Source organism: Miscanthus floridulus, chromosome 12 (genome assembly GCF_019320115.1).
Source record: "Miscanthus floridulus cultivar M001 chromosome 12, ASM1932011v1, whole genome shotgun sequence".
In the NCBI taxonomy this organism is placed as follows: domain Eukaryota; kingdom Viridiplantae; phylum Streptophyta; class Magnoliopsida; order Poales; family Poaceae; genus Miscanthus; species Miscanthus floridulus.
The window spans coordinates 22,788,532-22,801,937 of NC_089591.1; the positions used below are offsets into that span (position 1 = coordinate 22,788,532).

Consider the following 13,406-nt stretch of genomic DNA (forward strand, 5'->3'; position numbering starts at 1 on the left):
GAGCAGGGCACGGCATCCCGTCCCAGGGGCGGCCCAAGAGTAAGTGCGTGCGGGGGAGGGGGGGAGAGCGAGTGCGTGGGGGGGGGGGGGGGGGGGGGGTTGGAGGGGATTGGTACGTCCGGGCGCCTGGCTGGTTCGTATTATTATCGATTCCATATTGTATTCAGTTAAACTAAATTGAAGCTTGGGACAGACGGAGCATCAGCTAATCAGCGCGTGAGGACTGAGGACACCAAATTTCGGGGCATCCGAAGCATATAACTTCCTCGTCTCCATTGATTTGTACGCCGCGTGAATCAAAATGTAAACACAAGCATATTACATCCGGCGGGGCGGGAATCTCTACGAGCCCTTGCGAAACTGGACACCGCTGTACCGCGCCGCGTTCCGCCCGAGTCAACTCCCCCCGTCTCGTTTGAGTTCCCACCTCTCCAGCCAGTGCGCCCACAGTCCCACACGTAGACATAGCGTGCGCTCATAAAAACGGCGCGGCCGCGAAGCTGCTCGGTGCTCTCCTTAATTTCGAAACACCAGTCTCGATCTAATCTAAAGAGCTTCTCAAAAAGAAAGATAGCATCGTCATGAGACCGGAAGGCGCAGCGCGGCTGGCGTGTTTGCTACTGCTCGCCGCCGCGGCCGCGGGGCACGGCGGCGTGCAGCCGCTGTCGCGCATCGCCATCCACCGCGCCCGCGTCGCGCTGGACGCGGCCGCCGCGGTACGGGCCTCGCCGGAGCTGCTGGGAACCAAGGTATGTACATACATATGCCTCTGCCATTAATTCAGATGCTTTAGATTTTTTTTTTTGGTCGTATCTCTGCGACCTGCGTGCTTGGAATTATGCATTATTCTTCCAAGTGCCGCCCGTCGCCTGCTCATCCTTGGATTCTTGCGCTGCTGAAAAAGTCCATTCTCTCTAGAGACTGCCAGACTGGCATGCATTGCGTTAAAACGACTTACCAAATTAACCAACAAATTAGCGCGTGTTTAGTTTGTACTCCTAAATTCCCAAAAAGTGATACTAGTACCCATCACATCGAATCTTGCGATACATGCATGGAGCATTAAATGTAGACGAAAAAAAAACTAATTGCACAGTTTGGTTGGAAATTACGAGACGAACGTTTTGAGCCTAATTAGTTCATAATTGAACACTAATTGCCAAATAAAAACGAAAATACTACAGTAACCCAAATTCCCTTAACTAAACCCGCGCTTAGAAGAAGAATCCTAGGGAAAGCATTTGGCAATGTATAGTTCCTCTTTTTGATCCCATCAATCAAAATCCAATAAAAAAGGAACCTAAATCCATTATTCACCGTAGACCTCTGAAGGGGATGAAACCAACCCCATTGCAGTAGGATTTCGTGAGCGCAACGCAATGGGGCCCCTTCTTTTGCGTCCACTTGCAGCATACGCCGTACTAGGCCATAACGGAGGGGAGAGCAGTAACTGGCCAAATGGCCGCAGGTCATGGCCGGTTTCGTAATGAACCTTCCAAGGACAAGGAGTGAGCTGCTGAGAGGCATGCACACTTTCTCCGCGTCATCTCGGTATAAATTATTTCAAGTCCAATACTGACTGCCAAATTATTGGGTTTGACTGGGTCCTCCAATTAAGAACAGTATTTCCGCCCCTCCGAATATTCGCGCCCTCCAGCCTTCAAACTTAGACTCCATGCATTCATATATGTACATGTAGATTTGTATTTAATTCCTGGCAGGAGGTGTTCGTAAAAAAAAATAGAAGTGAGATCTGTACTCTTGCCTCTCCTTTGTTTTCCGAAGAACAACTTAAACAAATCTATACCTAATAAGCACGTGTTTCTTCCAATCCGTTTCCCCCTATTTTTTTTACTTCTCAAATTATCCTCGCTCCCATCGTATTTGTACGTGATCAGGATCCGTGACCCGTGTCCTTTTTTAAGTGTCGCAATGATATTTACGTTGGTCAAATTTTCTTAAGCTTAACTAGACTTATAAAAAACTGTTAGTAACATTTGTATCCTAAAATAAATTTATTTTAAAAATAGATTCAACGATCTATCTAATGATATTAATCATGTATAATATTTTATTATATATATTTTAAAACTTAAGTATGTTTGATTTCTCGGAAAATGAGAACGACAACTAAAAATGGACTGAGAGAGTAAGACCCCATTTGACATTTGGTAGGGCTCTTCTCTCGCTTTGACTCCAACTCCAATGGAGGAGCCCTACCAAATGGTTTAGTAGGATGAGCCATTCGAAACTGCTGTTCCAGTGGAAAAAAAGCTTGAACTTTACCAAACATGGTCTAAGTTAGAATAACTCACATCCACCAGTGAAAAAGAATCCAATTCCGAAACATATTAAGTTCAGTAGAACACATAGACATGTTTGCTAGTAAATAAATAAATAGTAAATTACATTCACCATACAATTTGTGTGGTTGTATCACTTTGGTCTAACATGTTGCAAAATAAATAAACGGGTGCATTTTTAAACTATAAAATATATGCGTTTACGATTAAATGTACGTCACACAATGTATTTTGCCACCATGACAAGTGAAGTGACATGGATAGTTTTATGCATGTGATCCCCTGGTGTTTGTTCCCCTCTCATCTGTGAAAAACGATTCCATCTGGAAGTGCTCCACCGGCTCTAGATCTATGAAAAACAATTCTAGATTAACTTCTTTTAAGCTAAACTTCTCAACTCTAAAGAATCCAGATGCACAAAAAAATGATCAGATCTTGGGGTCAGATTTATAGATTTCATGGAGTGCTCCGAAAACACATGAATTCCTACAGTTATCCAAAATTACCCACCATACTATTGATTATACAGAAATAATGGTTCGCTCTTTCTTTTCTCGCTTCTTTCCCATCGCCGCGAGCCCATTTGCGCCGCGCATTGTACTGCACTGATGTACCCACTCGATACATCAGCCTCCGCTCCTCTCCGACGACGACGTCGGCCCTCCCCTCCGGCGACGTCATGCTCGCCCAGATGTACCCACTCGCTACAGCCTCCGCTCTTCGCCACCACTTCCTTCCATGGTGTCGCTGTTGTCTGTGCAGCTTCCTTCTCGGCGCTGCCGAGGCCACACTATTCGTTCCCCGGCGCCGCTTCTGTCCACGCAGCTTCCTTCCCCAACACTATTGTGGCTTCACGATTGCTTCCAGACGCCGCTGCTGTCCGCCTTGCGCGCCCACACCTTGCATCCGTTGTGTGCTTCTGGCTCGGCTTCCTTCAAGAGGGAGGGGATGAGGAAGAGCTCCGACTTATGGGATGCAATTGGCTAGCTTTTGGGCTAGCCCGGTCGATCCGCCATGGAGCTCTTTCAAATAATTTGTCTAGCACTAGCCGGATCCCAAATCCACCGTAGAAGCTGCTCCATAGTGGATCTGGTGCTCTAGATTTGGTTGTACATATGTGAAGCTCTTCCAAATAGACCCACAGTGTTCAGATACCACGACGAGTAAACCTCTACAAACATGTTGAATTCTTTTATTCTGAGTCTCTGACATGTCTGATCAGTCGATTTGGGATGATCTGCTTAGTTCTCATCCTTTTCATAGTTGTTGTTAGGCCAGTCAAAGTGGTGAGTTTCATGGTGTGGATACCAAGACTGCCACATCATTTTTTATGAACAGGTTTCATGCAGATAAAACTCTCTGTGAAACTTTCTTTATCCCTCTCTTTGTAATTAACATGCTAAGTCATCAATTCTGCTGATATGTCACAATATTGTTAGTGACCTTGGTTGCAAAATAGGTGTAATAACATGGGAATGAATAATCAATAAAATGATTTCAGTGTCTTGTCCTCTTCACTCTTCTAAATATAGAACTCTAAAGAAATTTTCATAAATACTCCGTATTAGGAAATTATAATAAAGACCTAGATTGCAAGATTGGGGAATTCTAATACCTGCTGGCTCTTGGCGCTGGCTGGCTAGCTTGGCTGTTTGTCGCTGGCACTGCTTTCCGGCGTCTTGCGGAGCTGTGCTTTTTCTGTCTCCTCCCTAGGACCTCGGTACCTCCTCCGGCAGTGGTCCAAGCCAGCTCCGCCAGTCCAGCACCCAGGCCATGGCCACCGCCTACTGCTGCGGTGCTTTTGCTTGATTAGGACCCCGCGCCAGCGGTTGGTCGATCTCTACTGGTGCTCAGTGCTCAGTGCTCAGCACAGAGTTCCCGATCGATGCACGCAAGACGCACGGGAGAAGCAGGTTTCCGGAGACGGCGAGAAAAGACAGAACAGGAGTAGGGACGCAACGGATGGTATAGAATCAGATTCTCATATCACCTTTTACTACATTTTAATTTAAATTCATATACTACGCGGGATTGAATACGAATACAAAAATGATGTCTCAGATTCGAATTCTCAGTCAGATATTTACTCAATTCAACTCAAACTCTCAAAGTGCATATTGTTAAATTCAACGTACATAATAGAATTTTACTACTAAGCTCATCGATAACTAAGATAAAATAAAATCAAAGTACACTTCTAATTATCCCAAAGTGAACTAAATTATAATGGATAATATTTAATAAATGATTGGTCAATTGAATAATTCAAATAAGAGTGGTAGGCAACATGTAGCCATTTTCCTCTACCATGTTTTAAATTACAAAATTATTACACAGATAAATAATAAAGTATGTGGGTATATAGCATAGACAAGATAGCTCATAAAAAATAATATAATTATCAATAAATATTAATAATTAATATATCAATTAATCAATCATTATTTATATAATATTTATCAGGAAATTATAAATTGTATAACTTACATCAGAAATGAATAAACTAAAGTATTAAAATAATTTACGACAACAAATATATTAGGTTTAAACTAAATTTTAATTTTTATGTATCATAAATACCATTAATTTAATATTCAAATTTATTTATAGATATATTTTTAAATAGTTTCAATATATCATTAGTAATATTATAATTAAATAACTAGTCACTAATTATGGAGAGGAAGTTTTAAATAAATTCATTATACCTTGTTCTTTGGATAAATGTTGGATATTTTATATTTTTTTATCAAACATGGACACCGATCTAGAATTGGAAAGAGAAAAATATTGAAAAACGAACTCGGATACATCCGTTTAGTATCCATGTTAGAAACATATATGAACACAGATTTTCATATTACAAGTCTTAACGGATATGAATGTCAGATAATTCAGATATCTATTTTTATTCTCCATCCCTAAGGAGAAGGGCGGTTCGAGGAAAAAAAATCTCTGCACCGTTGGATGATATTCCTCTTGTGCATACGTTTCGTAGCTTATTCTCTCGCCCGGTGATTTCGCTAATCACGCCTCCAATGCGTGAACGGTATCCAAATCATGGTGCACAGGAGCTTCCCTGCACTAGGAATGTTGATATCTTTTTTGTTGCACGGTTCGGTGGGCTGAGCGATTAGAAAATTGTATCATGCCTAAGGTCACATTGACTTGTGCCAAAAAAATTCAACAGATATTAGATTATTCTTTTGGTCGTGCCCAGGACCGTGGCCCTAACCTCCATATCACTCCACTTCTCTCTCCTAAAATATTATGAGATTTGGAGTCGTTCTAAGTCAAATTATCTTATATTAGATCAAATTTAGCATATGAAATACGAGACAAAAGTACTAGCGTTCCATAAAGTCTAGCTATCTGTCATTCGCGTGTTTCGCCTTCAACCCCACACCCAATTTTTTTTTGGCAATGTTCTTCCTCCTCCTCCAACTGCCCGCCATCGTTCCTGCTCGTCCTCACCCCCACCGCCGACCACCGCCCCGCCGCAGGCACTAGGGTTTGCCGGCCCTAGCGTGCCGGAGCTCTAGTGAACCCTAGCACTCGCGGCAACCGCCTTCTTCCCCTCCCCCCTCCTCACCGGAGCTCCGCCATGGTCATCCCCACCAGCGACGCCCCTGCCCCTCCCTAGCCCAGCCGCCGCCTGGCCACCTAAACCGCCCGACCACCATCCCACCGCCTGGCCTACCTACCTCCTCTGGCCGGCCTCTTCTATACCCGACAGTGCTGGAGAAGAAAGTGAGGGAGAGGCTCGCCGGAACCCTAGCCACCGCCGCCATCGTATTTGTCTCTAGTGGGCTCAGATCCAGGAGGAGTAAGAGGAGGAGGAGGAGGCCGGCTCTGCCGGAACCTGCTACCGCCGCCACCGGAGAGGAGAGAGGAAGGAGCCGTGGGCACAAGCGTTGGGGAATTGGACGGCCTCCACCGCGTCCCGTGCGGATCGGACGCTCCCAAAATCGCGTGTTCGGAGCTCCTAAGACAACCGAGTGTTGTTTAGAAATGTGAAAAGCCTATTGTCCCAACCCAGCACCATTCCCATCTAACCATCCGTCTTCCAGGTGCCATTCCACCCTCTAAGCTTCGGATTGAGAACCATATATTGGCCCCCGCCTGTGGACTCCGTTGTGTTTGCATAGCTATGGTGGTCCATTCTTCGGTCCGCCCAACATGGTATGCCACCCACTGCCACGACATAATGTAGCTATCCGCGCAGGAGGTCCTCGTGTTGAGGACTCGTGGTCTCTGTTTGCCCCGGCAGATTCGAGGAAGATCCACATCTGTCCATTGTTTACCGTCGATTCGCGAAATCAACTGTGAGGGCAGTTTTTGAGCCAAAGGTGATGAAATGTAGTAGTGTGTTTGTAAGTTGTAACGGCCAATTTTTTATGTGACGAAAATCAAGTAGATCTTAGGTCATTGATTCTTTGATTAGGAAAAAAAAATACTTTCTTCGTTCCAAATTATAAGATATTTTGACTTTTTTACATATATAGTTTTTGCTAGACACTTAGATATACATTATGTCTAGATACATAGAAAAGATAATATATCTAGAAAAGCTAGGACATCTTATAATTTGAAACGGAGAGAGTATTTGACATTTGAAAGCGCACCTAAGGAACTTTTGACAAATACCTTGTATCTTTGAAATACTACTCCTGTCAGCCCTTTACTGCAAGAAAAGAAATATGACAGCGTTTTGTTCACAGGGCGAAGATACTGCCTGGGTGAACGTTGAATTTGTTATTCCCCATCCAAGTGATGATGATTGGATTGGCGTATTTTCTCCTTCAAACTTCAAGTATGCTTGTTTACATCATCTCAATTGAAGTTGAAAGTACACAGGGTCTTCATTTTTATTGTGCGAGTTTTTGTATGGTGGCAATCATGATCTAATAGGTTTCTTCACTTTCTTGCAGCGCATCCACATGCCCTGGTTCTCACGGATCTGGCCCAGGTCCTGTGATATGCTCAGCACCAATAAAGGTCAGATGAAACAAATAAATGCGTAATCTTCACATTCTTCTGATAAATATCGGACTTAAATCTTCTTATATGCTGGTTTCAGTATCAGGTTACAAATTATTCATCAGATTATGGCAAGTCCGGGAAAGGGGCACTGAAGTTTCAGCTGATCAACCAGCGGCAAGACTTTTCATTTGCATTGTTCACTGGAGGACTCTCTAATGTCAGTTACTGCATAAGGCACTGCAGTGTCATGCTATCCCTTCTATATCATTCGATGGAAAGCAATGACCCTGACTTCATCTATTTCTCTTTTACAGCCGAAACTTATTGCAGTATCAAATGCTATTGCTTTTGCAAACCCAAAGGCTCCAGTTTATCCACGCCTAGCGCAAGGAAAATCCTGGAACGAGGTTGGTTGTTCTCTCCTGTCTCCTCTATGCCTGAAGCTGAGGAATCTGGCTTAGAAGGTCCAATTGCAACCATGCACGCTCTCAAATTTCTCTTGTATGTTGGCTAGATGACTGTAACATGGACAAGTGGCTATGATATCAATGAGGCATATCCCTTTGTCGAATGGGGAATAAAATGGAGCCCCCCGGTACGCACTGCAGCTGGCACTGTCACTTTTGATCGTGATAGCATCTGCGGTATGGCTTATATGAACATTCTATCCAGTAGCACAGAAAAAAAAAATGGTTACTGAGAGAAAAATACAAAATTATATTCCTTAGATATTTGCTGGAGACATGAAATGCTAATTTTGGTAGCTTGCTGTCCCAATTTAGTTTGAGTCCATTCTACTGTATTTAGTAAGCCTCCAAGCTGTTTACCTGATATCCATGGCAAGAAACTGCAGGATACAGAGAATCTTTTACTGGGGACCAATGTTAGTTTCAGTTTGTTACCTGAAGTGTCTAACTGCACTTGTGCAGGAGATCCTGCTCGTTCTGTAGGTTGGAGAGATCCTGGTTTCATACACACAGCTTTCCTAACAGACTTGTGGCCAAATAAAGAGTAAATTCTTGCCTCCTGGAGAAAGTTTTCTCAGTTTCGAACACTAGTTTCCTGAGTACTTGTATTTGTTCCCTGACCAGGTACTACTACAAAATTGGGCATATGCTGCCAGATGGAAGTGTTGTTTGGGGCAAATTATCTTCCTTCAAAGCACCTCCTTATCCTGGTCAGAAGTCACTGCAGCGTGTTGTTATTTTCGGAGATATGGGAAAGGTAACATATGAAGATTGCTATGGATGACTATTACATGATTGTGTCCAACAAATATTTCACATTCTCAGTGCATAGTCCTTATCGGCTTTGTCGCTGTTTTATGACATCAATACGATAGGCCGAGAGGGATGGAAGCAACGAATACGCCAACTACCAGCCTGGGTCACTTAACACTACTGATACACTAATCAAGGACCTTGACAACATAGACATAGTGTTCCACATTGGCGACATTACCTACGCCAATGGGTACATTTCACAATGGGATCAGTTCACACAACAAGTGGAAGAGATCACTTCACGAGTCCCTTACATGATTGCGAGGTTTATAATCTTTTCAGTTCTTTTTCCCCCTGGAATTGAAACCACTCAGTCCCTTTAGATGTCTTTCAGAAATCTCCGGTGATTGATACCAGCTTGTTTTGCCTGATTCAGTGGGAATCATGAACGAGATTGGCCCAACAGTGGGTCATACTTCAATGGAACAGACTCTGGAGGGGAGTGTGGTGTGTTAGCTGAGACCATGTACTATACACCTACAGAAAACAGAGCAAACTACTGGTATGCAGTGCAACTCAATCTATCATATATGAACATTGCTGGATCGTCAACGGTGACATTTCACCGGACACAAAACCTTTTGGTCTTGTTCATCAGGTACTCCACAGATTATGGCATGTTCCGGTTCTGCGTTGCGGACAGCGAGCACGACTGGCGGGAAGGCACGGAGCAGTACAAGTTCATCGAGAACTGCCTCGCCACGGTCGACCGGAAGAAACAGCCGTGGCTGATATTCATCGCTCATCGCGTCCTCGGCTACTCGTCCGGTTTCTTCTACGGCAGAGACAGATCGTTTGCTGAGCCAATGTCCCGGCAAAGCCTCCAGAAGCTCTGGCAGAAGTATAGGGTGGACTTGGCGTTCTACGGCCATGTCCACAACTACGAGAGGACATGCCCTGTCTATGAGGTACCTCTGCTGCTCCTCCTTTCTTCCACCACAAGTTTATTACTCCATCCTGTTCCAAATTGCAAGTACAATTTAGAACGCGTGCTAATAATTACTGAAACGGAAATTTTGCTGTGCAGGAACAATGCATGAGCTCAGAGAAGTCCCACTACTCTGGCATCATGAACGGTACCATCCACGTCGTCGTTGGGGGCGCCGGCAGCCACCTGAGCAACTTCACCATCCAGGTCCCGGCGTGGAGCGTCTACAGGGAGATGGACTACGGCTTCGTCAAGCTCACGGCATTCAACTACTCGTCCCTTCTCTACGAGTACAAACGGTCCAGCGACGGCAAGGTGTACGATAGCTTCACTATGCACAGAGAGTACAGGGACGTGTTAGCGTGCGTCAAGGACAGCTGCCCTCCGGCTTTAAAAGCGACATGACATGCAGCCATGCAGAGCAGAGGGGTTGCTTCTGAAGGTGGGTGCTGGCGTGCTGCTTCGCGTGTAACCGTGAGTGACTAATTTGGTCGTCGACCGACCCACCTATATAAATTGTACATTGAAATAAAGGGCATATTTATTTAGGTCAACTTCGGGCATCAAAACGGATCCCCACCTGCATTCCATTACACAGATACCCGGTAGAACTCGGTTGGTGGAAGGCAGAGCTTTGCACAGTTACAACAGAGGATTACATGGATGAGGGGCGTTTAGATTACATAGAAAGCGTTTGTCTCCAGCTATTAGCCATAGTTTCCTCTTTTCTCGGAATGCGACAGCTCCGGTTCTTGATAGATTCTCTGCACGCCGAGGTGAGCCGGGCAACATCGGGCGGTAGTCCACGGAAGACAACATCGTTTCTGTGCTTCCAAATTTCCCAGCAGAGAAGTAGAAGCAGGGGGTGCAGGACCTTCTTCGCGACGCACGGGGGAGGCTGCATGTTCCACAGGTCGTTTACCATGGCGATGTTGCCTGGGTGCCAGCTGATGCTCGTCCAGAAGGATTGGATGAATGAACACTCCGAGAAGATGTGATCCGCCGTCTCTTCTGTTGATTTGCAAATTTCATAGGTTGCATCGTCGAGGATGTGTTTGCAGGCCAGGGCCGCACGACAATGGATCCTGCCCTGCGTGAGGAGCCATCCGAAGAATTTGACGCGCGAGTAGGAGGCGCAGTCGTGGTCACCACGCGTCGAGGCTTTGTAGATGAGCCTTGACAACAGCCGGTGCCCGCCATCCTCGAAGAAAGCAGGAGCGTTCATCCGGCTCCAAGCCTAGTGTCACTTCCTAGAGCATCTCGGAGAGTTGATCAGGCTCCACCGATGCCTGGGGTGTCAGCCGGCGCTGGAACAGATCACGTAGGTTCACGCGCACGACGTCGCGCACCGTTGTAGCACGGGCGACGTAGTGGCTATAGAGGGCCGGGAGCCGATCGGCCAGCGGCGCATCGACCAGCCAGCAGTCCCTCCAATAGTCCGCACTGCGCCCATCCCCGATCGAGACCTTGGTGATGTGCTGGTATGCTAGGAGCAGGTCACGGAGCGCCGCCCAATGCGCGCCGTGGAGCGCGCCACTCAGGTCCGCCCGGTTGACGTGCTTCGTGGCCCAGAGAGCCCAGGCTGAGCCATCCGGGTGATGAAGCCGGTGTAGAAGCATGAGCAGCAAGCAGGCGTTCTGGGTGTCAATGCGTTTGATCCCTAGCCCGCCATCTTCCTTGTCCTTGCAAACGTCCTCCCAAGCGATGAGGCACTGTGCACCAGAGGCCATGCCCGTGCCTGTCCACAAGAACGCGCGCCGACGCGCGTCCAGTGTTTTGACTACCCCCGGGGGTAGCACCATGGCGCCCATGGCATACGTCGGTAGCCCGTCCAGCACGGCATTGATCAGCACCACCCTGCCGGCTGTACTTAGGAGGAGACCCTTCCAGCTAGCGAGGTACCTATCCACCTTGGGGATGAGCGGGGCGAAGGCTAAGACCGTCTCCAATAAGGAGAACCAAACCCAAAATGGACAGTGAGAGACCTAAAATCAGCCTCCAACAGAGTATCTATACGGGAGACCTATTTTAGGTTGCCTGAGAGACACAACCCAAATATGGGTATCCTCTCTTCTGGAAACCCATTTGCAGAAAGGATTCTCTTTTGGGTCTTGTTGTTGAAGAAGATGCTGAATAGGTATAGAACATTTTGTCTTTAGCGTTACCCAAAGTATGAATGGATTTTGTATTTTAGTTGTTGTTGTTGGAGATAGCCTAAGAGCGGCAGCTTGACGTTGGAGAGGGGGAGCCCCATGTATGTCTGGGAAACTTCGGCGGGGGGGGGGGGGGGGGGGGGGGGGGGGGTGGCGTGGTCATGCTCTTCCCAAAGTTGATCACCAGCCCAGTGCTTGCGGAGAAGCTGTCGAGGGCGAGCTTCAGGCGCTGGACGCTATCCATGTCGGCGCGGAGCAGAATGATGGTGTCGTCGGCGTACTGGAGCACGGGGGCCGTGCTGCTAGTCAGTGGGTGCTTGATCGCCGCGTCTGCTTTGATCAGGTATTGGAGGTCATCTGCGACCAGCAGTAAAAGGTACGGCGATAGTGCATCCCCTTGCCTGAGCCCCCTCTTGCAGGTTATCCAGGGTCCGGGAGCCCCATTTAGGAGCACCGCTGACTTGGATGTGACCAGGAGCTGGCACATCTAGTCACACCACTGGATGGGGAAGCCGCGCGCCTGCAGGATCTTGAGGAGGCTCGCATAGTTCACTGAATCAAAGGCCTTCGCGAAGTCCAGCTAGATCACTAGAGTTGGTGCTCAGCGTTTATGGCAGCACTGGACCAGATCTGTTGCGAGGACGAAGTTCTCGGCGATGGATCTCCCCATGATGAAGCCGATTTGGTCTGTGTCAACGAGCTTGGCGATCTGCAACTACAACCTGGAGGTTAGGAGCTTGGTCAGGATCTTGACGGGGCAATTTTGCAGTGACACCGGCCGAAACGCCGCGGGCAACGTGGCCACCTCCGTCTTGGGGATCAAGACGATGACTGCTCTGTTGATGCGCTGCAAATCGGCTTCACCACGATGGAAAACTTGTAGGAAGAGCACGACGTCGTCTTTGACGGTCTCCTAGGCCGCCGAGTAGAAACTAGGCCCGATGCCATCAGGGCCGGGCGCGTTGTCCACCGCCATGGCGCGCACCGCGCGGAGCTCTTCTTGCTCCATGAATGGGGCAATGAGCGGCGTCGGGTCTGCGCGCTGGGCTCCAGTGTATAGTTGGTCGAGGTCATAGCTCTAGGTCATGGCCACCTCACCGCCTAGGATGTTGGTGTAGTAGGCGGTCAGCGTGACCATCTTGTCATCGTGGCTGATCAGTTGCGCGCCGTCCACCTCTAGAGCGCAGATTGCATTCCGGCGCACTCTGTAGGAGCCCTTGGCATGGAAGAATTTCATATTGGTGTCGCCTTCCCGGAGAGCACGAAACTTTCCTCGCTGCTTCCAGTACGTGGCCCACTGGGCAATGAGCAAGGCAAGCTGGTCTCGACACAGCTCGCGCAAGCACTGTTCACCTGTGGGCAGCACCCTGGACTCCTCATAGATGTCCAGGAGCAACACATTAAAGGAGGCATTATTATAGTCATTGGGGCGGGTGCGATGTTTCTTGGACCAGGCTTTGGCTCCATGGCAAAGAGCCTTGATGCGTCCCACCAGGCCGCCAGTCGCGTCCGACGACACGAAAGCTCCAGACCAGCCCGGGAGGATAGAAGAGAGGAAGGTGGGATTTTTGAGCCATGCATTTTTGAAGGATTTGGGGATGGAGGTGGGCGCGGTGAGGATCAAAGGAACATGGTTCAAAGTGGAGCCGAGATGGGAGTTAGGTTGGAGTTGGGGAAAAGTTGACCGAAGTCCTCGTTGATGAATGTATGGTCGAGCCTGGCTAAAGTGGGCGTTGCTCTCTTGTTAGACCAGGTG

The 13,406-nt window shown here is 47.5% G+C and overlaps 1 protein-coding gene across 2 annotated transcripts; it reads left to right on the top strand.

Moving 5' to 3' along the window:
• Positions 1–303: 303 nt before the first annotated feature.
• On the top strand, positions 304–10,051 carry LOC136496806 (nucleotide pyrophosphatase/phosphodiesterase-like). 2 transcript variants are annotated; one of them, XM_066492561.1, is made up of 12 exons: positions 304–749; positions 7,025–7,116; positions 7,235–7,301; positions 7,384–7,503; positions 7,601–7,693; positions 7,801–7,930; positions 8,216–8,297; positions 8,378–8,510; positions 8,629–8,834; positions 8,946–9,071; positions 9,168–9,477; positions 9,597–10,051. In XM_066492561.1, the coding sequence occupies exons 1-12, from the start codon at positions 582–584 to the stop codon at positions 9,900–9,902; spliced, it is 1,833 nt and encodes a 610-aa protein (XP_066348658.1). In that variant the 5' UTR covers positions 304–581; the 3' UTR covers positions 9,903–10,051. The 2 variants fall into 2 exon arrangements, with proteins under 2 accessions (XP_066348658.1, XP_066348659.1); XM_066492562.1 differs by having other exon boundaries at positions 8,237–8,297.
• Positions 10,052–13,406: the final 3,355 nt, after the last annotated feature.

Excerpts from the sequence above, each read along its gene's own strand:
- LOC136496806 (XM_066492561.1), top strand. The coding sequence starts at position 582 with ATGAGACCGGAAGGCGCAGCGCGGCTGGCGTGTTTGCTACTGCTCGCC. Across the intron at positions 7,302-7,383 it reads TATGCTCAGCACCAATAAAG|TATCAGGTTACAAATTATTC; the intron begins GTCAGATGAAAC and ends TGCTGGTTTCAG. Across the intron at positions 8,835-8,945 it reads GTCCCTTACATGATTGCGAG|TGGGAATCATGAACGAGATT; the intron begins GTTTATAATCTT and ends TGCCTGATTCAG.